The sequence below is a fragment of the Cupressus sempervirens genome, chromosome 1, assembly GCF_028749045.1.
Source record: "Cupressus sempervirens isolate cs-2001-9-10 chromosome 1, ASM2874904v1, whole genome shotgun sequence".
NCBI lineage: Eukaryota > Viridiplantae > Streptophyta > Pinopsida > Cupressales > Cupressaceae > Cupressus > Cupressus sempervirens.
In genome coordinates this window covers 565,679,040-565,704,010 of record NC_143118.1, presented here as the reverse complement: position 1 = coordinate 565,704,010, position 24,971 = coordinate 565,679,040, and the positions used below count along the sequence as shown (strand labels likewise).

Sequence of the window (24,971 nt, the reverse complement as noted above, 5' to 3'; positions counted from 1 at the left end):
CAGGGTATTGGGCGTTACATTATTGATCACACCGTATGCAGTAAGAGTTTCTTTCTGGCGGGCAGAAGGTGATTTTGAGGGCAGCGTCAGATGGTGGACCCAGGGAGGTACTTAGTATAATGGAGAGTCAGTCTCTATTTGCTAAGCTTTCCAAATGTGAGTTTGGATTGGGGGAGGTGTTATATTTGGGTCATGTGATCAGTGCTGAGGGGGTGAAGGTGCATGAAGAGAAGATTCAGACGATTCAGAATTGGCCTGTCCCTCGGAACATTACTGAGTTACGAGGGTTCCTTTGATTGTGTGCTTATTATAGAAGATTTGTGAAGGGTTTCTCACAGCTGGCAGCACCTTTGACAGATCTCACAAAGAAAGGATCGTTCAGATGGACAAAACAAGCACAGGGGGTCTTTGATAGACTCAAGGAGGTTATGAGTACTTGCCCCGTTTTGGCACTACCTGATTTCTCGCAGCCATTTGTCCTAGAGTATGATGCGTCGGGCTTGGGTATAGGAGCGGTGTTGATGCAGAATAGACACCCCATTGCCTATGAGAGCAGGAAGTTGCAAAACAATGAAAAGTTGTACTCTACCTATGATAAGGAAAGTTTAGACAGTATCTTGTTGGCAGTAAATTTGTGGTGAGAATAGACCATAACAATCTGAAGTATTTCCTAAATCAAACAGAGCTCAATGATCGACAACAAAAATGGGTTAGCAAAATTCAGGGTTATGACTTTGATATCGAATTCATAAAGGGGAAGAATAATACTGTGGCTGATGCACTCTCTAGGAAACCTTCATTGGCTGCCCTATGTTCATTGAGCGAGATTTCAACAGATTGGAAGGCTCAACTTTTAGTTGAATACTCCAAAGATCAGCATGCTTGTGAGATTATGGAGGGATTGATAGTGGATGACAGATACAGTGTGGTAGATGATATTATCTACTATAAAGATAGGGTTTACCTTGTTCCGGGTTCTCAGTTGAAAGAACAAATTTTGCATGCTCTCCATGATATTCCTACAGCCGGACACCCAGGTTATGGTAAGACTTATAGGGTGGTACGTGAGAGATTCTCTTGGAAGGGTCTCAAAGATGATGTTTTACGCCATGTCCGTGAGTGTATGACTTGTCAGCAGAACAAGTCGGAGCACACCTACCCAGCGGGATTATTGCAGCCCTTGCCTATACTGGAACAAAAGTGGACAGGGATCTCCATGGATTTCATTACAGGTCTTCCTCGGGTTCAGGGGAAAGATTGCATCTATGTTGTTGTGGATAGGCTAACGAAGTATGCCCACTTCTTTCCATTTGCATTAGATTTTACAGCATCGTAGGTGGCTGAGTTGTTCTTCGGGGAGGTGTTTTTTAGACTTCATGGTCTTCCCAAGACATTGTGAGTGATAGGGACAACAGATTCATGAGTTCTTTCTGGCAGGAACTTTTTACACTAGCTGGTACTTTGTTAACACCTAGTACTAGTTACCACCCTCAAACGGATGGGCAGACAAAAATAGTTAACAAATGGGTTGAGGGATATTTGCGTAACTATGTGTCAGGGCAGCAAAAAGCATGGGTGCTTTGGCTGCATTTGGGCGAGTATTGTTATAATACTACGCATCATATGTCCATTGGCATGACGCCTTTCAAAGCTGTCTATGGATATAAGGCATTATCTTTCACTGATTTGGCATTTGGTGACAGTAGAGTTCCCTTGGCTCAGGATTGGTTACAAGAGAACCAGGATGTCATGAGATCTCTTAGGGAGAATTTGCAGCAGGCCCAAAATCAGCAAAAGATGTACGCTGACAGGCACAGGATTGAGAGGGCATTTGAGGTGGATGATATGGTCTTTCTGCGTTTACAACCATATCGGCAGAGCACCCTAAAAAGGGGGGGAGCTGAGAAGCTCAAACCACGTTTTTATGGTCCATACAGGATACTCAGGCGAGTGGGAGAGGTTGCATATGAGGTTGAGTTACCACATGGCAGCAAAGTTCATAATGTATTTCATGTATCTTGCTTGAAAAAGGCCCTTGGACAGAATATTATAGTTTCACCCGAATTACCTCCTATGGATGAGGAAGGTAAATTGATTTTGGTCCTTGATGAGATTCTTGAGGTGAGGGAACGACGGCTGAGAAGCCGGGTGATTCGAGAGTATTTGGTTCGATGCAGAGATCTTCCCATAGAGGATGCCACCTGGGAGGGTGAGAGCATTTTACAGCATCCTGCATTACAGTTGCTTGTGGGCAAGCATCTCCGAGAAGGGAGGACTGTCATGTCCCCACTCTAGCTCAGTCTAACAGAGACATGTGAGTCAGCTTATTATGGGGTCTTGTAGGCTGACAGGGTTGGATAGAGACCCAGTATGGTTATTCAGTGTTGGGGACTTGGTTTTCTGGTGGGTATTGATCAGTTGGGTGACGTTCCTTGTTTTTAGGAGGCAGTTCCTACATTTATGGGGTTCATTCCTACTTTTTAGGAGGTATGATCATGCCCAGGGCTGGGTTTCCATGAGATGACCCTTTGGGTTCAGTTTCAGAGGGATAGGGCTTGTTTCCTAAATTTTAGGAGCATCCCTAGATTTTAGGGATGAGACTGCCAGTGGATCCTTGATTTCCGACTTCAGTCACAGACAGGTGACAGGATGATTTTATGGTTTGTGATGTCAGTTGGGCAGTTTGTGGCTATTTGGGTTATATTTTTAATATTTCCTAAGTTAGCGTTTAATATTTAAATAAGGCTAAGTTAATAGCCATTTTGGAGTAATAAGGGAATTTTGGCCTCATCTGGATGCGTATCTCATGTTATGATAGCTCGTTGGAAAGGTCTTGAAATTCTCTAAATCTTCCTCTTTGGTCTCAGGGCAATTCGGTGAGCGGATTTATTACAATGGTGGAAAAGGTCATTTTCTAGTGACATGGTCACTTTAAAATAAGATTTAATTCATTTTTATAGCCAACGCCAATTGGGGGTCACTTTAGGGTTCGAATTGCTTTGCAAGGGGTTATAAGGAGATGGGCGCCATTTCTCATCATTATGCATATTTTTCAAACACTTCTTTTCAGATTTGCTCTGCTTGAGCGATTTGCATTCTGGGACGCAAACCCTAGGGTAATTGTTGGCTGGGATGTAACCCTCAGCAGCATTGGGTATTGGTTTGTCAGTAGTTTCAACAGTATTCAGGAGGAAGGTAGATGCCACTTCAGCTTGGGCCTACAGTTTGTTTTGTTGGGCATGTTCTTTGGCGTATGGGAGGTGAATTCTAGCAGCCGTACACTGCCATTTCTTGCAGCCGTACTCTGTCATTTGCAGCACTTGGATACATATTCAGCAGTAGATTCTTGCATCTTATCAACCGTTTTCATTAGCCAGTTGTGGTGTCATTGTTATAGGAAATGTACTGGATCTTTTATTTGGCTCTATAATTCAGAGATCTGCCTGGTACAATTTGTATCAACTCTGACTTCACTGCATATTGTTATTTATTTTCAGACTCTTTTCTTGCCATTTGCTACTTCTCATTTCTATGTGGAATAATCATCAAAAACACAAAAACAAACAAACTCTTCTGCATTTCCATCTGATTCTACAAAAAAACATTAATAAACAGGAAAAAAAAAAAAAAAAAAAATCTACAGCAGATTTGCAGCAGAGATCCATTAGGGATCTTTCATTCACAACTATTCCACAACCGTGTATTGCCGATATTTCATAGCAACTCCGTTATTGTGATTTTCCCCATGCCACATTAGTTGAAGTTTAGATTTCATCAACTGTTTTATATTTTATCAAATTTCACACAATATTTTATAATCTTTTAATTAATTAATATTTTTGATGGATAAGTAGTGGCTCCAGGTCAATAAACTATACTAATCGAATTGGGTTATAAATCTACTTGAGCTAAAAATATTAGCTCGATTCTAGATGGATAAATAATTAATATTGAATATATTAAATTTATTTGTTAATCTATTTTTAATTAAAATGAAGATTTAGTATTTTGATTTTGATTGTTATCGTAAAATAAAAAATAAGAGATTTTTATATTATGCTCCAAAAATAGGTTTAATTAATATTTCTATTTTGTTTTCAAAGTTTAAAATATTTAGTGGAAAGCAATTCAATATTTGTATTTTTTTTTTGGAGTTGAAAATAAAAGAATTATATAGTAGTTTTAATGTTTTGAGGATTAAAATTGTGATTGCTTTATTTTTATTTTATTTGCAAAATATTAATGGTAGGAATAAAGAAATTTGTTCTCCGAATAAAATGGAGTATTAAAGCTTAGTGTTTTATTCTATTTTTAAAGTTAAAAATACAAATATATTAATTTTTCTATTTTATTTTTATTAAAATAGAACTTGGCATCTTGAAACAAACATCATTATATTACTTATATTGAACAATGTTAAACTATTTTGATAATATTTTGGTTCGATAGTCATATTTTTCCAAACAAATTATATTAAGGCGAATTTAATGTCGAATTATATTCAAATTATTTACCCTTGTCGAACTTCATCTGAATTTTATTGTTGTTGAACTCGAATTCAAATTTGAACCTTTTGACTTGCTGTTGATAATTAGCTACTTTGTGAATTTTAGCACTTGGGCACTAATACCTAAAGTAAATTCCTAGGGTCACATGGGCTGTTAGCAAGGGCAATCACCTCATGTACTTCTAGTTTGTAACCACTTTTGGTACTTAGTTTCATTTTCTCTAACTCCAACAATGGACACAATAGGATTTATCTTGTGAGTTGATGTTATAGTTATTCAATTTCATTGCTTTGACTTCTTTTTGATATAGACCATGACTACTAGAGTTGATATTTATTCATCGTTTCCGTGAAGGAAATCAATACATTAATAGAATGATGGATTTCACTTATGACATATGAAAACAGTTAAGTGATAACCATAATGCTCAAGAACTTATAATTTCAGATTAACAAGATGATTGATAATATTTTCAAAATGGACATCAGTAAGCACAGTTTTGTAGGTGTACAACAAATTTGATCCTGTGATTTTTTCTTAAACATGCTACAAGTCAGCTCCACAGCCCCCTCCCGCACCCCTGCCTTAAGTACAAACACACATTTTGACATTTAGCGAATATGATGATCTAGTAACATGGTTGCCATAAAAATGCTGTAGAAAGAAACTTTGTTGTGATTGAAGTGGCATAATTGTTCATAATTATTGTTTTGTGCTTCATGATGCAGGTAACATAAATGAACAACCGTGCTGGGTTATAATGCTTGAGGTGTGTCTCTCCCTCAGTTTTACATATATGCATTTATTGTGGTGGGCCCTATGAACCTATGACTTGCTAATAGATGTTTCTTTGACACTTGTAGTGTTTGGTTTCTGGAAATATAGGGAGGAGATTCCAAGACTAAATAATCAAAATCAATAAAAAGAAATTAATTTGTTATCATGGTCCTTTAGTATGTGGCGTGCTTTTAATATCACTATCCAAAATATCCATGTCTGGATGAAATGAAATATAATGGTACCTATGGTCTCACTTTCTGCCTATTCTCAATTTGAAAATATGTGCTGCACATCCTACTGAGTTACTAACATCTGCAATGGCAGAAAAGTTCCCTATCAAATGCTTTCCATACCCAAATATGCATCCCAAGGGAGCTGTCCAAGTTACTGCCTTTGAAAATCATAGCTTGATATTAATTTGAGCTTTCCTGATACTAGAAGAAAGCTGCATAACACACAACCACATACTGATATAACCATTTTAAAAAGAGCTATTTATTTGAGGGTATTAGACTGTTTTGATTCCTTGTATATAAAGTTCAAACCACCATAGAGAAATGTATGGTATCATGAGCAATTTTAAAAAGCATTTTAGCATGCTGTACCTCCTCACATTTAAGTTTACTATTATTTGCAGTGAATCAACACATCATAAATTAAATTCCAATGAAAAATTTAATCATAGTCAATGAATTGTATGATCATGTCACTTGATAATGCAATCAATTAGATGAAATGAGATGGATTATTTCATGTTTTTGACTATTGGAAACCCATGACACCTGATAGCTTAGATGGAGGATAAAACACGTGCTGGGGTAAGAATCAGTTTGTACTCAAACTACATCTGTTTTGTGTGTATCTCTAATGCATTCTTGTAGACGTGTAGTGTAGTCACGGGTTCTAATTCAAAGGTGTGAAATGCTGCTGGGCTGGAAAACGCAAGAAAGTAAACCAAAAAGAGAGATAAAAAGGAAAAGTGAAAACTATAAAGAAAATGAAAGGAGTGTCATGGGCATTAGTGCCTCACCTTGGTAGAGGTTTGAGTTCAGAACTGAATTTTGCTGGAGCCCTTTCAGATCCATAGCATAAAGGATTGTGTAATTAAGTAGAAGCATCATGGGCATTGGTGCCTGTCTTTGGAGGAGAGTTTGTGTGATGCCCTTGCCCTTTACGACAGAACACATGCTTTAATAGTTGAAATTCTAAAGTTTGTGGGGCCAACGTGGTAGAATAAGCCACAGTGGAGTAGAATAAGCTAAGTAGTGAAACGAATTAAGTAAATTCAACAAACTCAAGTTAATGGGAAAGCAATTATCTAACTGTGATTTAATCAAAGAAATTATTAGGAAATAATTCTTTCTAAGATAGCCAACTAACAAGATAGGGTTATAGCAATTCCTTGTAAGGTCCATTAGAATTGATTAAATTGTAGTTTATTGAGGAGTTTGACTTTTGCAAGGTACCGGTTGGGTAGAGAGGTGTGATCTTCTCCACATGAAGATATAGAAGGAAGAACACGTTGATTTGACAAGGATGAAGGGGAGAAGTATCATTTTGATGTAACAACAGACATACAAGAAGATATGAGAAGAGTTAAAATTAAAGTTAGTGGTGATATAGTCATGTGCAACTATTATATAATGAAAGCCACCAAACCATTCATTAAGAACAACAATCACAAGTACTTTGGGGACGCATCCTTCTCCTAAATCACGAGCATTCTTGAAACAAAGATGCACCTTGGACGTAGGGACAATGTTCTGATGTCCCTAGTGGAGCCACCATTTTTTGCTCTCATTGCCGTGAACACGGGGACATCCCAACTTTCTTGGAATGTTGAGGGGGACGCCTACGTTTCCCTTGAGTGTCCTAGGGATGCTCATATATCTCCTAATACAACAAAATAAAAAGTATGTTTTAAACAAAACACAATTTTTATTTGTTTCTTTGGTTCTATTTGAAACAGAAGGGTATATGGGGCCCATCTATGGTCTTCCATTCCAAGCTTTACTTGTATTCACTTTTGATTTCAAATTGATTGCTACAAGAAGAAGAAGAGTGGAGACAAGAAAAGAGTGAGGAAGAGTGGAAAGTGTGATTGGAAGTGGAGGAGGAGTGGTAAGGAGCAAGAAGAAGAGGAGGGGGAAAATTCTTCACCTTGTTAAAAGATTTATTTTTCAAGAAAAAGGTAGGGTTTTAAACTGATTTTTAGTTTATATTCTAATTTTCAAATCCATGTTTTTTTATTTCTGGTTGTTTCATTTTGTAAATTAGTCTAGATTTGTTTTGCAAGCTAAAATTTCAATTTAAAAAAAATAAAGTTGTTAATTTTTTTTTTTTTTAAGTAGGTTATAAGCTGAAACTATGAGTTTATTGTTTTCTTTTTCATTTTGTGAAATGCATTGTCAAAATCAGCTCCCATAGTAAGAAATGAGAGAGGATGAGATGAAAAGTCATTCTCATAGTGCAAGTGAATTAGAATATGAACCTAAGCGTGATGATGATCAACTGAGGGGGGCGAGCATGGGTGAAATCCGGAAGGGCAAATTAGCTCCATAGGTAGTGCACCACTTGCTACTAATTGCCCTTCCATGCTTTTGGCAAAGTGGGATAGGGGACCTTATGATCCCATATCTCCTCTCAGATAGTTTGGAACAAGAATAACAACCCCAATGCTATCAAGTGGTGACACAAGGAATGAAAATAAAACATTCGTGGTACATAATGGTTTGGGAGCATCACTGAAGTTAATGCGCACTTTTGCTTTTGGCTAGGAAAAGTTGTGGGAGCATGTGAATTTTTGAAGTAGGCTGAAAGTCAGCATCAGAAAACTGAATTCAACAAGCTTTGGGGTCTTCCAAATGACTTGGGAATCGTAATGCCTACTACCTTGTCTAGTAGGCAACAGATTCAGACTATTCAGTAGATTCAATGGCAACAAATGTGGGGGCAATCACATATATCTACTCTTATATCACATGAGAGAGTAAGAACATTTTCAAGGTCAGCATCGGGACCTTCATCCACTTATTGGCTGAATCAGAATAGGGCATGGAGAAACACAAGGTGCAAACTCAAAGTAACCCCATAGCTGATTTTTTAATGTGCACCCCAGAGATCAGATAGATGATTCCATTGGCAAGTTCTTTTTTGCGAATGGCATCCCATTTTATGTAGCTTGATCTCCTTATTATAAGGAGATGATATTGATGGTGGTGAAGGGGAAGGGGGGCATCATTTATGCCACCAGGTAAGCACAAATTGAGTACCAGGCTCTTGGATAACAACTATGCTAAGATCAATTTGTTGATGGAGATGATGAGGGCATGTTGAGAGGAGCCTAGATGCAACATAGTTATGAATTAGTGAATAGACATTAGGTACCGTCCACTCATCAAATCATAGTTACATGCTCAAAGGGCCCATTCTTTCTTGGGGCACTTCATTGTTTGAGGCATCAAAAGGATGCTGATTTTCAATTTAACATCCTTTAAACAACTATGTAGGAGATTGGGCCACAAAATGTGGTCCAAGTAGTGACAGATGTAGCACATGTGCACAAAGATGCATGAAAGCTTATTGATGTAATATATAGACATTTTTGTTGGGCTCCATGTTCTGTGCATGCTATGAACAATGCACTCAAGGACATGGGGAAGTTTGAGTGGATTAAATGAGTGGTAAAAGATGTGAGAGATGTATATATGCAACGACCATACTTCACATGCACTCTTTAGGAGCTTCACAAAGGAGTTCTTGAAACTGGTTGAAACCAGATATTCATCCTATTTCATTCTTTTGGAGAGAATGCTTGAGTCGCAAGAGCCACTTCAACTCATGGTTATGATGGAGTGGAATCGGTGGGATGGGGCTAGGACAAATTAGGGGAGGGTGAAGGAGATAGTGAAGAGTGATGTAAAATACATAGTCTCTATCATCACTCTAGTTTTTCATGTCATTAGATATGGGGATTGGGATGCGCCTAACATTGGAGAGATGTATGAGTGCATTGATTCTATGCTTGGCTAGATGAGGGTAGTTGTGCGAGAGTAGTCCGCTTTAGTAATCTACAATGACCGCATTTGGCCTATTATTATTCAGATGGGACAACCTAAGCACTCCCTTGCACATAGTTTCTTATGCATTGAATTTGAAGTGGTACATGCCCAAGATTGTTAAAGTAACACCGACTTAGGATGATAAGGTGAAGGAAGGGTTCTTTAGGTGTATTTATAGGATGTTTGGTTTCAATGCTATTGGTAGGATTTGCACTGAGTGGATGAAATTTTCTACTCTTAGGGGTTATAAGGCCGTGAGAAAGGTGGACATAAGAACTATGGAACATGAGGATCTGATTTTGTGGACTTGTCATGGACTGAAATAAAAAATTACCATACTAACTATTCATTTCTGTTGTAGGTTTATAGTTCTTCAACTTCTGAGAAGAATTGGTCTACTTATTGCTTCATCCACTTTCCTAAGAGGAACAAAGTTACCCCTAGGAGAGTAGATAAGCTAGTGGCTGTACATAGTGCCATATGTATTACTGACTGTGGGACTCTTGTGTACAAGGAGAGCCCAACAACATGATGTAATGTAGAGCTAGAGGAACCATCACAAATTGATGAGGATGGGGATGCTTTAGATGTAGGGCTGGTTGGCAATCCTTTGGTGAATCTTGACCTTTCCAAATCCAGCAGTCCCAATGGTGAGGAGTTTTCTGACCTCTCGAGGGATGATTAGAGGCCTCTTTCAATACATCTTGTCATTTTGATTTTGTACTTGTTTTCATATCATGTTACTCATTGTATAAATTATCAGATAATAAAGATGACTACAATATCAGAAGTATCTTTGTAACCATCTTTATGATCAAAAGGGATGTAATCAATTTTAATTTAATAAGGATGACTTTAATTAACTAATTTGATTTTGATTATAGAATAAAGAGAAAAATAATAAAATAATATGAAGTCACTTTATTAATGAAATTTATGAACGACCTAATATAATCTTCTACGTATTTCTTGGAGTTCTTTGTAAGCAGGTGGCTGGGCATTGTAGTTGATGATTAGATGTTTTGGAATATTTTCTTTTTTTGCCAAAAGCTAGATGGTAAAGGTAGGTCAACATTTTTAGTTTTAGAGGTGAGATCATCTACCCTAAATTGCAGTTGGAAATATTAAATCATATATTTTACATTGTGCCTGCTCGAGATTATGCAGATTTGTGAAGTCTTCATCCAAAGACACATTTGCAGAAAATAAGTTATTTGCAAAATGTGTATCAATTTGAATATTTTATTCTAAATATTATTTTGGGATTATTATTATTATATGCACAATAAAAAAAGTGTTAAATTTACCAAAAGGGCAAAATTAATTTGTATAGTGTATATTGCATAAATATTTCTACTAGTACTGTAAGTTTATTGATTCCTTGTGGTACCTTTTGTTGATGTCATTTTTTTACTACTATATAACATATAGCAATTGAACACTTGATATGGGATATCAAACACTCAATTTCTCTCTTGAAAAGTTAATACTCATGAAGACATGAGAACAACTCCAATGTTCCTTACACCTATGGATACTAACTTAGTTATCGATGTGATTTGCTGGTAATCACGTAGGCAGCCTTATGTTGGTCATTCAAGGATAACTTGGACTTCTGGTGTGGTGCTGATGATATTGTATGAGTGTCAGATGATGTTGATGGTGGCAATGATGGAGGGTGTATGCAAATGACTTATGCCTTCCTAACTTTCTTCTTCAAAACTCCAATTACCAAACTAGATGCTATTCTACTCCTACTCCTATGAATGGAAAGATTACCAAATAGATGGGGATCGAATCTAATGAAAGCTAACCAGTGGCTTTACCTCCATAGATGCAATGATTCAAGGGAAAGTGACTAGAATATCACGCAAGGCTTCCTAACAAGCCACTAGGATGCTAGTGGCCTAGTTTATAAATCCCTATCAAACATCCACTAATATCACCATGCAACTATCCATCTACTTCTTACTCTTAGCAATTTCCTTAAAATAAAATTTACTTTAACAACTTCAAAGGAAATCTAATTTTAACTATTGGAAGTAGAAACCATGCAATAACACCAAATGTTCTTAATCACCATGCAAGTCACATCAATGATAAAGAGAGGCAATTTAGGTATTATCTTAGTAACAATTTTCTCCGACCCTTTACAAATGAGAGCAAATGGCCTTATATAGAGGCCAAAATTACAACCGATGGTATAGATTAAGAGGCAAAACCAACAATCCAGATTGGATCTTAGAAACCCTAATTAGGGTTGCCACCCCATCGACCAATGAGAAGATGCCACCTCATCAATGGACCAATGAAAAAAAATAAAAATTGGCAACCAATGAGAAGGCACCAAAGTGGTAGCCAATCAGAATTAGACACCTATCCTACCCAAGAAGAAGGAGAATTTGCCACTTGGGCTTACATTAAATGATCTTCTAATATAGTTCTACCCCTTTCTTTTATCCTTTTAGCCAAAGTGATGAACTTGGCTAGCATGTTGTTGACTTCCTTCATGGGAGGGTAGAGTGTATGTTTCATCTTGAGCTCAGCTGAATTCATCATATTGCTCGCTGCTTACAGTTTTTCTCATGATCCTTCTCATATTCTTTCGTGTATCTAATAAAGGCATTGAGGGAGGCAAGGGTGGCCAAATATTTCTTCTTGATGGCAACCTTCCCCAACTCATCCAATCTTGTTCCAAATTCTGTCTCATTGACGTTCTCCTCTTGTCCATTTGAATTATCCCTTTGGTCTCTAACCTCAAATATTTTCAAATCATTTCCTCCGAATTTGCTCTTCCTTGAAATTCACTATTCAATTTTCACTGCCTCTAAATCAAATAAAAGAGGTAGGACCCCATATAGAATTGCTTTTGATTTTGCACTGTCCTAAGTTGCATCTTTAAATGCTTGCTTATAATCCTAGCCTAATCAAATCTCCTCTTTCCATTTTCAATTTCATCAATAAAATAATACATCCAGTTTTCGAATTGCATACCTTGAGCTAAGCCCACGATCCAGCTGAGAAGCACAATGAGATCGTCGTATTCTGATTTGAAATCTGACACGGTGAGCCTTGATGATTTGGTAACTCCCTTTTTGCCTTCGTGTAACCATTTTGCTTTAGGCGAATGAAGAAAGCCTCTTGATTATCCTAGAATGACTTGGCCGCTTGATCCATCATTACCACTGTCATGCCTTTGTACTGGGGGATATTAAATGCTTCTTTGACCACTTGTCCGCCAATGTTGGCTAACACTCTCTTTCCTTCATAAAAAATGATGGACTTGGTAACAATATCAAACTAGGATGCACACTCCATTACCAATTCTGGACAAGTCAAGGTAGGAGGGAAGGCCACCACGTGTACAATTCCGCTTTTATAGATTTTCTTTGCCATGGGGGATTGCCCTTCCTTCAATCTGTCTTTTAACTTTATCATGTTCACTGTACCGATATTGGTATCACTTATTCGCCTCACTTCCGAGAAAAAGATGGTCTTAGGCATCATGTCTTCTTTTTCTTTTTTGGTATTTGTTCCCTTTGGGTTCTTGCTTGCACTAACATCTACCATCATAAACACTTAATTCTGCCCCTTCGTTCTAAATGATATGGACCACACTTATCAATCTCCAACCTTCTTTCTATCGATGGAATCTCTATACTTATCAATCTCCAACCTTCAACCTAGGGGTGAGACTACCACTTATTTCTGCCTCTTTGTTACCTTAGGATGGACCACTTATATCTCCCAACTTCAACCTAGGGTGGTCTAGCTTATTTCTGCCTCGCCAAGTGTCCTATCATGAAATCTACACTTATCTCTCCAAACTTCAACCTATCAATGGAATGATGAAGTGGTGGATGATGAATGCAAGAAGAATATAAGGGAAACGAACCAAGCAAGAACAAGGAGTGGAATCCGCCTTTAAACCAATCTTCACCTCTAAAATGAATAGAATTTTACCTTCATTTTGTCTTTACCAATAAGTGGGCCCTTTTTAAATTCGAATCAGATCTTGGAACTTCAAGCCTCCTTGCAAATAATGATGCCCTAGTAAAAATCAGAATTTTGTCTCATTGAAATCGCCCACATATTTGCCAAAAAATCAGACCTTGGATCACATGGCCTCTTCACTAAGCAAAATCGCCCAAATCTGGAAATTGAAATCACAGCCTTTGGAAAGAAAATTAGACCTTACAAAATTGTCCAAGTAAGAAAAATTCATATCTGACCTCAAAAAATTGTCTAAGGGAGAAATTCGCCCAAGATGGAAGAAGAAAAATGCCACCAACCAAAGAAAAATCTGCCCAAAAAAAATTGCTTAAATCTGCAATCTGCTGTTCTAGAGAAAATCGCTCAACACATGAGGAGGAGGAAGATGGAATGAGGAGATAAGAGAGGGGGGAGCCCCTCTTATACCAAAATTTCTTTATCCCTTCAATCTAGCCAACTTGCCTTGGAGGAAAGCAAAATTAAATTAGCCCTTTATTAATGGCCCAGATTTAAATACCATGCTAAAATTACTTAGCTCAAAGTGAAATTAGTCCATTTAATTGCCAATTTTGATCTAAAACTGCAAAATAAAACAAGGAAAGCCTAGGAGATGTCAAAATTTTCATTTAAAAAATGTTTTAGCAATTAAAATATCATTAAAATCAAAGAAACGTGAATCGGAATCGGATCGGAATCGGCAAGGTCGAATCAAATCGTGAATCGGCAATGAATCGGCAATGAATCAGCGATGAATCGGCAAATTTGAAAAAACCCGTTAAATTTAAAGATTTTAACAATTTAAAACTTATTTCATGCACCCTTTATTGAATATAACTTAAGCACACTATAACATCATCAAATAGAAGTTAAAACTTAACATACATAAACATGAAACATAAAATCCATCACATACGTAACTATGTTATCTAAGATTCTAAAATGTAAATTGTAGGCTAGCTGAAGTAAATAGAAATCAAATGATCATAATGATTTAAATCATAGAATGTATGTAAGATGATCCATAAGACATCAAATCATAAATTTATGTAAGAATCTAAGATGAAGATCCATGAAAGTTTGAAACTTTGAAACATATGTCTATCAATGATTCAGTATCAATATCTGTAAACAAAATATAAAAACAAGGCTCCAGCTCAAGCCTCAGGCTCATAGTCATCATCATCCTCAACATCATCCTCAAGCTCGGCTACAGCCTCAGCCTCAGCCTCTGAGTATCCAGTCTGCCTAGTAGCAAGGCGTCTAATGTAGGTCCTAGAGGACTGTCGAGCCATATCTCCCGCATATAAGATGGGCTCACGAATGTCGCTAGGGCCTGTGTCTGTGCGTGCACGTGTGCGTCTACCAATGCCTGAAGAACGTGCTCTAGCTGCCTCAGCCTCTATATCCACCTGGTCAATCCACGCACGGTCTTCTTCAGTGAAGACTGGATCTACAACCTCTGTGAGCCACTCTGATTCTGGATCAATCTCCTCCAGAATGATCGGAGAGGAGTCAGTGCCCAAAATCTGTCTGATCCTAAGACGGAGGTTGTAATGAACGAAGACAAGATCATTCAACCTCTGCACTGTCAACCTGTTTCTCCTCTTCGAGTGGATGTGCTCGAACATGGACCAACTGCGCTCACATCCAGAAGCGCTGCTTGGCTGACTCAGAATACGAATGGCAATTTTTTGAAGTTTTGGGGTTGTGGCCCCAAACATTTGCCACCATCTATCTGAAATAAGGGAAAATAAAAATAATTAGTCTCATTTACAAATTACAAATTACAAGTTAACTCTAAAATTACATAATCAACTTTAAGTTTAGAATCTAGATTCATGAACATTGAATATATTATTTAATTTTTACCTGGCTGTATTGTTTCCCGAGCATCTATGGCTACCCTGCTAGAGAAAAGTGGCCCTTCTTTATTATTGAACTTATCAAGCTCAATAACTGCAGCACTGCTATCCTCATCAGTACTCAACCTCTGGATCACTGTATATAATCCGGTGAGAACCTCCTCATCCGCCTTGAAGTCAGGACGGAAACGAAATGCCGAATTCAAAAAGTAAGCTGCTGCATGGATGGGTCTGTGGAGCTGATTCTGCCATCTCCTATCAATGATGTCCCAAATAGGGGCATACTTCTCCTGCACTCCTGCATATTGAGCTTTAATGGCCTCCTTGGCCCTATCCATGCCCTCATATATGTAGCCCATAGAGGGCTTCTCCCCATCAGCAGTTCGTAGGAGAGATACAAGAGGCTCAGTGGCCTACATATAAAGTAAAACAAAAATTTGAGTCAAAACTTAAACATAGAATAATTCAATAATATAAGGTAAAACTAAATCATTAAACAATTAGCATAGTAAACTGTAAAATATTAAATGTTAAATTGCAATAAAATTACCTTAAGTATTTCTCTAGCAGGTTTCCAAAAACCATCATCATCAAATATGCAATCCACCACATCTATCCCTGCAGTGGTCGTAGCATAGGAAGATGAAATCCACTCCCGCCCAACAAACATGCTCCTCAAATCATCCCTTGATGTCAACAAGGACTGCAAGGTGACGAAATTCGAGGCAAACCTCGTGATCCCTGGACGAGCTAACTCTTTGTCTCCTGTGTACTTCCTCATTGTGCTAAGGACAAATGAATGATTATAAATAAACTTACATATGTTTTTTGCCCTTTCCACACATGACTTGACCCACTCAAGTTTGCCAATTTCCTCCAACATGAGGTCAAGGCAGTGTGCTGCACAAGGGGACCAAAATATGGTGGGGTGCCTCTCCATCAAAAGTTTGCCTACAACAATTTTAAGATAATTAGAAATTCAAATTTCAAACATGTTAGAACTTAGAACTTAGGAAACTTAGAAATTCTAAGTTAGAATTAGAAAAAGTTAAAAATTCAAATAAATTTATTTTCAAAACTTAAAAAGTTAAAAGTTTACCTGCAGCAACATAACTTGCTGCATTATCCGTCACCACTTGCACCACATGTTGTTCCCCCACCTCTGCTATAACTTCCTCAATAACCTCACATAAGTATGTGGCGTTTTTTACATGAGCAGAAGCATCAATGGATTTGAGGAACATGGTATATCCTACAAGTAACAAAACAACGAATTATAATTACTATTAGCAATCAACAAATCAAAATTTGAAATAGTCAATCACGATTCAAAATTATGTATGTAGGAAAGTAGAATGATCAATCACCTCCACAGGATACAAGAAAATTGAGGAGTGTTCTTCCCCTCCTATCTGTCCAACCATCAGTCATGATGGTGCAACCCTTTTCGATCCACTCCTTTCGGTTGTCCTCAAGCTCATGCCTCATATCCTCAACCATTTCCTCTAGGAGGTATCCACTCAACTCAGCCTCAGTTGGGGCTTTAAACCCCGGACCACAAATGGCAACTGCATCTATCATGTTCTGCCAATAAGGAGTCCAGTCACAAATAGATAATGATATTGATTAGAAATTTAGATGTCAAAAACTAAAATCATAAAACAAGTAGATATAATTAAAGTTTTACTTTTACTTTTAACTTTAACTTTGAAGATAACAAAGAAAAAAGAATCAATTACCTGGCTGCAATAAATGGAATGTTGCAAAAGTACCAGAATTTGCAAATCTCTTTTCTGGCAGCATCATGAATCTCCTTGTTCAAACCCATGCCCTCAAGCGTGGGTTGGGAGCCAGGAGTAGTGCGGGGCACAAAGTAACTATCCATTCTGCTTTTCCGCACTCTAGGCCGCAATAGGTTGGTGTTGGACTCTGTCTCAGTATGAGACCGACTACCACTAACACTCACATGGGCACTAGCACTAGGATGAAAAGGAGGCCTAGAAGAACCCTCCCCAACACAACCTACGGATGCGGAAGCTGATGCAGATGCACTTGCAGATGTAGATGCGGTTGCGGATGTGGGAGCACGGGAGCCAATACCTCTTAACCCTTCAAGTTGCATTTTCTTAGTCAACTTGTCTTGTTCAATTTTTTCTAATGCCACTAAACAAGAGTGTTTTTCCTCAGCGGTTTGTTGAGTGCAAACTGTGACATCATGGCCAGGTATGCCAGCAATGTGGTATTTCAATCTATAGATACCTCCCGAATTTATTTTTTCTTTGCAAAATATACATTTTGTTTGATATCTGGTTCTCCCAGGAAACTCTTCATTATATTTCCAGCATTCATCTTTTTTACCCATTGTGGAAATTGGAAAATGAAAGCAAAGGGCTGCTGCAATAAAAAAATTCATGTAAAAAATCAAAGTTTGCAACTAATAAACAAAAACTACAAAACAACAAACCCTAGTTTGCAATTTAGTAAAACTAAAAATAAAAAACATTCAAGATTTGCAAATGAACACTAAAAAAATTTAACAAAAAATGCATACTACACTAACATGCAAAAAAAAAACCAACACTTACCTCTTGCAAATGAGTTGAGGAGTGTTGATATTGACTCCTTAATGCTCCCAATGCAATTTATGGCCTCCCCAAATGGACTTCTGATCTCTTTGGTGCTCTTCCTTCTTGCTGGTTGGAAACCTATGGATTCTCTTTTCTCTTCTTCTCTCTCACTCTTCCTCTCTTCTACTCATACTAAGCAAATAGAAGGCTCTTTAGGGTTATAACAAAGAGGAAAGTCAACTTAGAAAGCAAATAAAACATGTGTTTTTTTTTAAAAATTGAACTTTCTATCCTTGCTGCCGCGGCCGATTTCTGGCGATACCCGATGGCGATTCTGGCGATTTTTTCCATGAATCGCCGATTTTGGCGATTCATGCGAAAAAATCGCCACCAGCGATTTCCGATTCCAAAAAAATCGGGAGCCATGAATCTTATCGCGATTTCGGCGATTTCGGCGATTTCATGGCGATTTTTGGAACTATGATTAAAATTGAATTTGGCAAGCCAAAACGATTTTCAATTCCAATTTACCAACTTCTTTCAACATTTAAAAATCTTCTAGGCAATATTTCAACCAATTTAATGAAATTTTGCAATTTAATCCACTTTCAATTTTGCAATGCAATTTAATTTTTTTTAACCAAAATAAATCATTTTTCTAGCATTCAAAATCGATTTTCCAATTTTAATTTCGCTATATCAAAATTTCCTTTTTCACAAAAAATTTAAGATTTTCCAAAACAATTAAATCTAAAAAATTTCATTTTGAAAATGCTCAAGTCTATACAATTATATCCAATTTTCAAAATCCGTCTAAGTCCAAAAATTTGCAATTTTACCCTGCCGAATATCATTCTACCCATCGAGAAAAATGTTGTTTTTGAAATTTGTTTGGCCTAAGGATAAAATTACATATTTTGGAAAATCAAGTCAACACCAAATGAAAAAAAAATCACATCTCTCCTTCCTGGCTCGAATGTGTCCAAGGTGTAAAATTTTCAAATCGAAAACTTTTGGACAACTTTGAAAAAAAGCTTGCCAAGGCAACCAAAAAATTCCAAAAATTTGATAAAATTGCAAAGGCTTGCTCGAAAAAGGGGGTCCCCAAAAGTTTTGGGGCAATGATGTGAAAATCTCACGCAACCTTTGAAGACTTTATGAGATAATACTATTTTTGGCATTCTTAGCTTGGAGAAAGAAGACAATTAAGGGACTTAAATACTTTCGAGTGATAAATATATATTTGTGGCATCTATTCAACTTTATAGATACAGAGCAATGTTTGGATGATACAATCAAACAAGGGAAGTTTAATGCAAATAATATATTGTCGTTGTGTTGTCCCATTTTTAGCAGGTTTGCGAAACTCGGTTATGTTAGCTCATCATTGCGACCCTTGTGAGCTAACAGTTTGTTTTGAGGGTCTATGGTGGTTGCTTTCTATTTATAGCAAGTTAGTCAGGCTCATTTTATTTTTTAGTAGTGCATTTGGGAGATGCTTTTGGTTAGGCTATTATTGCATCTGGATGAATCCATGAAAATTTCTTGTGCTTGGAGTATAATGAAATTAATTAAGTTTTACTCAATTAATTAACTTATAAGCCTAAGTTAAGTTTAATTATAAAAAAGGTACATGGAGTTATTATATTCAAAGTTTGAATACACAACCAAAAGAAAAGTTTCATTAAAGTGAAAATTGTGTGAATGAAGCCACTAGCCATTTAGTGTAAGAAAGAAGCTTTCTTGGCTTCATTAATTATAAATGCAAACCTCGAGAAGACCAATCATTCTATGGCATTTTGATATTTTGTGTTCAAGGTTTGGGCATTTTTGCTGTTGAGAGAACGATGCATTCTTTAGGTGGAGTTGTACTTTGAGTTGGTGTCATGAGCCTAAGTTGACATCTGAATGATACAATATATACCTCAAATATACATGTATTATTCTCAACACTTGAGTCCCTAATATAACATATTAATTAATTAATCCGAAATGTATATGGTTATGAATTAATGATTATCAATATCAAATAACTATAAGTGTTAGAGCAACCATAATAATGCTTTGTCAAATAAATAAATACCAAATTAAATAAACTATATTAATCCAAATTAAATCAATTATCCAATATAATATAAGACACTTAAACAAATCGAAATGAATAATTAATTAAAGGGGATCAAGTCCCTCTTATTTTAATCCCACAAAGGGACGTATCCCCTTGGGCCCACTTATATAAATGAGTGGGGAGGATGCCACATAAGGGGAAGCATAATATATTCATAAATTTTACCTTCCTATCATTGGCGGAAGAACTTAGTGCAAAGATCGAATAAGGTCGTGGGACTTCACGTTAGAGACATGCGACAATATTGTACTAGTCAATGCCTTCATGCAAGTGACATAAGAAAAGTGGGGCTCCGATAAGACTTGGGTACTTGATCCCACCAAGTGCCAAAGCAAAATGCCACGCAGTCAATACATTGGACACCGTGTTGACAGGGAGGTACGTGGTTGAACAAGGCATATTATTTATGTTTCTTATACTATCAATATGTTAATAGATACATATCATTTATTTAATAATAATAAACTTCAAACATATATAGAGATATAAATGTAGAAGAATGATATTTTTCAATAATAAAAAGTTGATGTAAAGATAATATTCTTCAATAATTATATTTGATAATCTAATATTCTTAACCATAAAGGATTAATGGGTGGATATCAAGATAGCAATATAAATTCTTGTAGATCTAATTAATTACAACTTCCACAGTGCCAATGTGGAGATCCAGATCATCTCTATGTTAATGGCTATGTGCCAGTGTAGAGTTTGAGATCATCTCTATATGAATGACTAGATGGAATGCGATAGGTTATTACAATCTTCGTATGAATGGTTATTATGCCAGTGCGAGAGATTAGCATAACCCTGTACAAATGACTAGATGAGTAATAAATGAAACCTCATAATGCTAGTGTAGGAAGTGAGATTCTCGTATGAATGGGTATCGTGCTAGTGCGAGAGATGAGTGACCCTGCACGAATGGCTACATGAGAAATGGCCTCAATATTCTAATGATGTTAACATATGCATATGTTAGCCTTAAGGGGTGCACTCTAGAGAAGACAGTCGAAAAACTAAGGGTTGGGAAACTTGTTCTAGAGATATCTTTAAGGTTGGGATTAGGATAGAGGTTAGAATAATATATTTAGTCTTGTTATCATTTGATTCTCACATTTATTTTGCAGGTTTTACTGAACACATACTATCCCCAGTAGTGGGGACATTACAGTGGTATTAGATCATTATCATGCCATCCTATGGAAATTTCATTAGTTCACACGTTAGCACATCTAGAGTATAATGGCAAAGGAACTAGCCCAAGAGCTGAGAAAGTTCATGAAACAAATTGATGAGAGGTTTGGAAGGACTAATGAAAGTTTGAAAGCTCTAATAAAATACTACTTAAAGCTGTACAAAAATTAAGGAACAACAACAATCAAAGTGAAAGACCTAACCCGCAGAGGTATTGTCATTCTAATCATGACGAAAATGAGCCTCATCACAAAGTTCAGTTCCTTGAGATACCTTTCCTTTGTTCATTCCAAGAGGAGAACCTATTGTAGAAGAAGAAACAACCACAAATAGTGTGTAACAAATTGCACAAATGTATGCGAACTTGGATCCAAATATTCAGCAACTTATTCCCCTTAAAGAATACTACGAAACCACAGTCATGGGAAATAAATAGAAAAATCATGTGGATGAAGACCTGCAGGAGAAAGTAAATAAAGTAAAATTACCATGTTTTAATGGATCAGGACGGGAAACTGATCAATCGTGAGTCCAAAAGTTAGACACATATCTATCATTTAGTCCTATGATTGAAGAAGGTGCTATTAAGTTCGCCATACTTTATTTAAGAGGGTCAGCCCACAAATGGTGGCATTATGGTCAATTTTCCCTGAGACACAATTTTTTTACAACTTATAGTGAATTCACCCAAAGATTAATAAGTAGGTTTGACCAAAAAGATCTCGAGTGGTACTTCCAAGAGCTAACTCACCTCAAGTAGTCTATAGGCAAGCCTAATATGAGACAAATGACAGTTAATAATGCATTGAGTTAGGCAACCAACAAATTGACTATGATATACTTTGATGGGAGTGCGAGAGTGATAGCTAGAGCTTGGGTACACAAGCTCAACACATATCTTTCATTGCATCTTAAGTTTGAGGTGAGCGCTATTTGCTTCATTGTGTTGCATTTAGATGGGGCAACCCATGACTAGTGGTACCATGGGTTAGTATTCTTACATCATGATTGGGTTTCTTGCTACTAGGACTTTGTGGACCGATTGATTGAGAGGTTTGATATGAGGGGTCTTGAGTCCGATTTCCGTGAGCTAGCACAACTTAGACAAACTGGTATTTTGTAGGATTTCATTACTGAGTTTCAATGCATTTTAGTGATGGTTTATGACATTTCTGAGAGGAATGGTGTGATGCTCTTTGGTAAGGGATTAGCTGAGCCTCTTAGAGGTTGGTTTAACTCCCATGATCCTCCTACCTTGGAGAAAGCAATGAAAAAAGCAAGGTATTTAGAAATGTTTTCTCCATAGAATAGATTTTCTTCTAAACCATCCACTTCAAATTAGGACAGTAGAGCAGCCCCAGAGGAGCTGAAACTTCTGATTCAAAGAGACCTATGGAATCCCCTTTAGATCAAGAAACACTTAATGATTTGAGGAGGAAAAGATTCTATTTTTATTTCCGGGGTCCATATGATAAAAAGCATGATTGCTCTTTGAAGCCTTAAGAAAAAATAAGATTATGGAGTGGTTATATGATGATGAACAGTGTTCTGATTTTTTGGAGCAACCGGTTGAACATGAACAAGAGAATCATGAAGGGACTCTTAACAGTGAAGAGGTTGTTGATGATTCCAACCTTAAGGTAGTATACCTTTATAGCATGAGGAAGGATCTTTTAGATTGCGATGTCTCGTAGCAAGGTAGAGAGTTATTGCATTATTGGGTACGAGTGCCACTCATAATTTTAGTGATTCATATTTGGTATCTAGTAGAGGCATTCAGACTGAAGAGTTTGAGGGTATTAGAGTTAAGGTGGCTGATAATTAAACATTGTAACATCATGATTACTAAGCTTCCCATGAAGCTAAATAATTATGAATTCAAGGCAGATTTTTATGTTGTTGATATGGGAGGTATTGATGTGGTTCTTGGGATGAGCAGTTACATACCATTAAAGACACTTAGCTTTAAGAAAATGGAAATAAGGTTTGTAATTGATGGTAAGATTCATATCCTTAAGGCTATAGGAACAACATTTGAAGGTGATTTCATTTAGACATATGCAGTGTCTCATTGATCGTGATGTTGTTGAGTAGACAACAAAGTCTAGGATGTTACCTAATCTTGAGGGGACAGAGAAACTAACTTATCACCCTGATAATCAACAACTTAGAATTAAGCACTCTAAAGTGTCAAGTGATCTACCACTTGGTAGGCCATCTAATAAAGGCATTGAGCACATCATTGAGTTAGAAGAAGGCACCAATGCTGTCATGATTACTTTGTACTGATACACTAAGTGCATGAAAGATGAGATTGTGAAGATTATTTCAAAGTTGCTAGCTATGGGCCATATTAGGTCGAGTAAGTCCCCTTTTGCTTCAATGGTTGTTTTGGTGAAGAAAAATTATGAAACTTAGAATGTGCATTGATTATGCATTGAGGAGCTAATAGAATGAGCTACATGGGGCTTTCTACTTCTCGAAGATTGATTTGAGATTTGGGTATCATCGGATTAGAGTAGGGGAGTAGGATGTGGAGAAGACAACATTTAGATGTCACTCTGGACACAGAGTTTTTAATCATGCCTTTTGGTTTGACTAATGCTCCCGCGACATTCTAGTCTACCGTGAATAGAGTCTTCCATAGCTAGTTGAGGAAATTTGTTTTGGTCTTCTTCGATGATATTCTTGTGTATAGTAAGATGTGGAATGATCATATAGCTCATTTGGATACAATACTAGATATTTTGGATTGGGCTTCCTTATATGCCAATGAGTCCAAATGTGCCTTGGGTATATCAAGGTTACATTATCTTCATCACATCACCAGTGTAGAGGGAGTTCAGAGAGATCCTGCTAAGGTTCATGCTATGCATGATTGGCCTACTCTACAGAACTTGAGACAACTTAGAGTATTTATTGGTTTGTGTGCTTTCTACCACAAATTTATTGGAGGATTCTTATGACATGCAACCCCTCTTACTGATTTGACTTGTAAGGGTGCATTTGAGTGGACCTCTCAGGCATAGGAGTGCTTTAAGAAGTTCAAATAGATTATGACATCTTGTTGGGTTCTTGCATTGCTTGATTTCTCGAAGCCTTTTGAGTTGCATTGTGATGCCTCTGGTGATGTCATAGGTGTTGTTCTTTCCTAGAATTGATTACCTTTAAGAGCGGGAAGCTTAGGGGTTCCGAGAGAGCTTTTAGTGTTTGTGACAAGGAAATGTTTGCCATCATGCATGCTTTGGCCAAATTTACACAGTATCTTGGTAGTAACTTTTACATCAGAACTGACCATAATAGCCTTAGGCATTTCCTTGGACAATAGGATCTCAATCAGAGGTAGGAAAAGTGGGTCATCAAGCTTTTTAGTCTTATGTTTTTGACATCTCATATGTCAAGGGTACACAAAATGTACTTTCTAATGCATTCACACGGAGATCTCATTTATGTGACATGACTGAGATATTTGAGAAATGGAGATGCTTGATTATTGTTGAGTATGACAGGGATCAGTGGGCATCTGCTAGTGTTAATAGTACTATACAAGACAACATGCATACTTTTGTAAATGAGATGATCCTTTACTAGGAGAGGATTTTATTGGTTCCAACATCGAGTGTTCAGATTTTGTTGTGAGCCTTTCATGATTCCCTGTTAGGTGAACTTCCCAGGTACTTTAAGACATACAAACATATTCGGAAGAGATTCACATGAAAAGGCCTAAGGTGAGATGTACAACAGTATGTAAGAGAGTGCTTTGTTTGTTAGCATAATAAACAAGAGCATACTTGTCCAGCTAGTTTACTACAACTACTTCCAATTCTTGAGAGGAAGTGGGAGTGTTTATCTATAGACTTCATTGTGGGCTTTCG

The 24,971-nt window shown here is 37.1% G+C and overlaps 2 protein-coding genes across 3 annotated transcripts in view; one reads left to right on the top strand and one right to left on the bottom strand.

Annotated features, from left to right (window-relative positions):
* The window catches only part of LOC149578686 (NADH dehydrogenase ubiquinone complex I, assembly factor-like protein (DUF185)), a 240,448-nt gene that overhangs the window by 103,472 nt on the left and 112,005 nt on the right, over positions 1-24,971 (top strand). For both annotated transcript variants that reach the window (XM_089831076.1, XM_089831071.1), the window contains exon 8: positions 5,237-5,277. In XM_089831076.1, the coding sequence (XP_089687202.1) occupies positions 5,237-5,277 (41 nt within the window). The remainder of the gene's footprint in view (positions 1-5,236; positions 5,278-24,971) is intronic.
* LOC149578687 (uncharacterized) lies at positions 14,306-16,795 on the bottom strand. Its single transcript, XM_089831068.1, has 4 exons — positions 16,572-16,795; positions 15,755-16,456; positions 15,212-15,617; positions 14,306-15,077 (listed from the first exon to the last, which is right to left on the bottom strand). Exons 2-4 carry the CDS (start codon positions 16,142-16,144, stop codon positions 14,497-14,499), a joined length of 1,377 nt encoding a protein of 458 aa, XP_089687194.1. The 5' UTR covers positions 16,145-16,456; positions 16,572-16,795; the 3' UTR covers positions 14,306-14,496.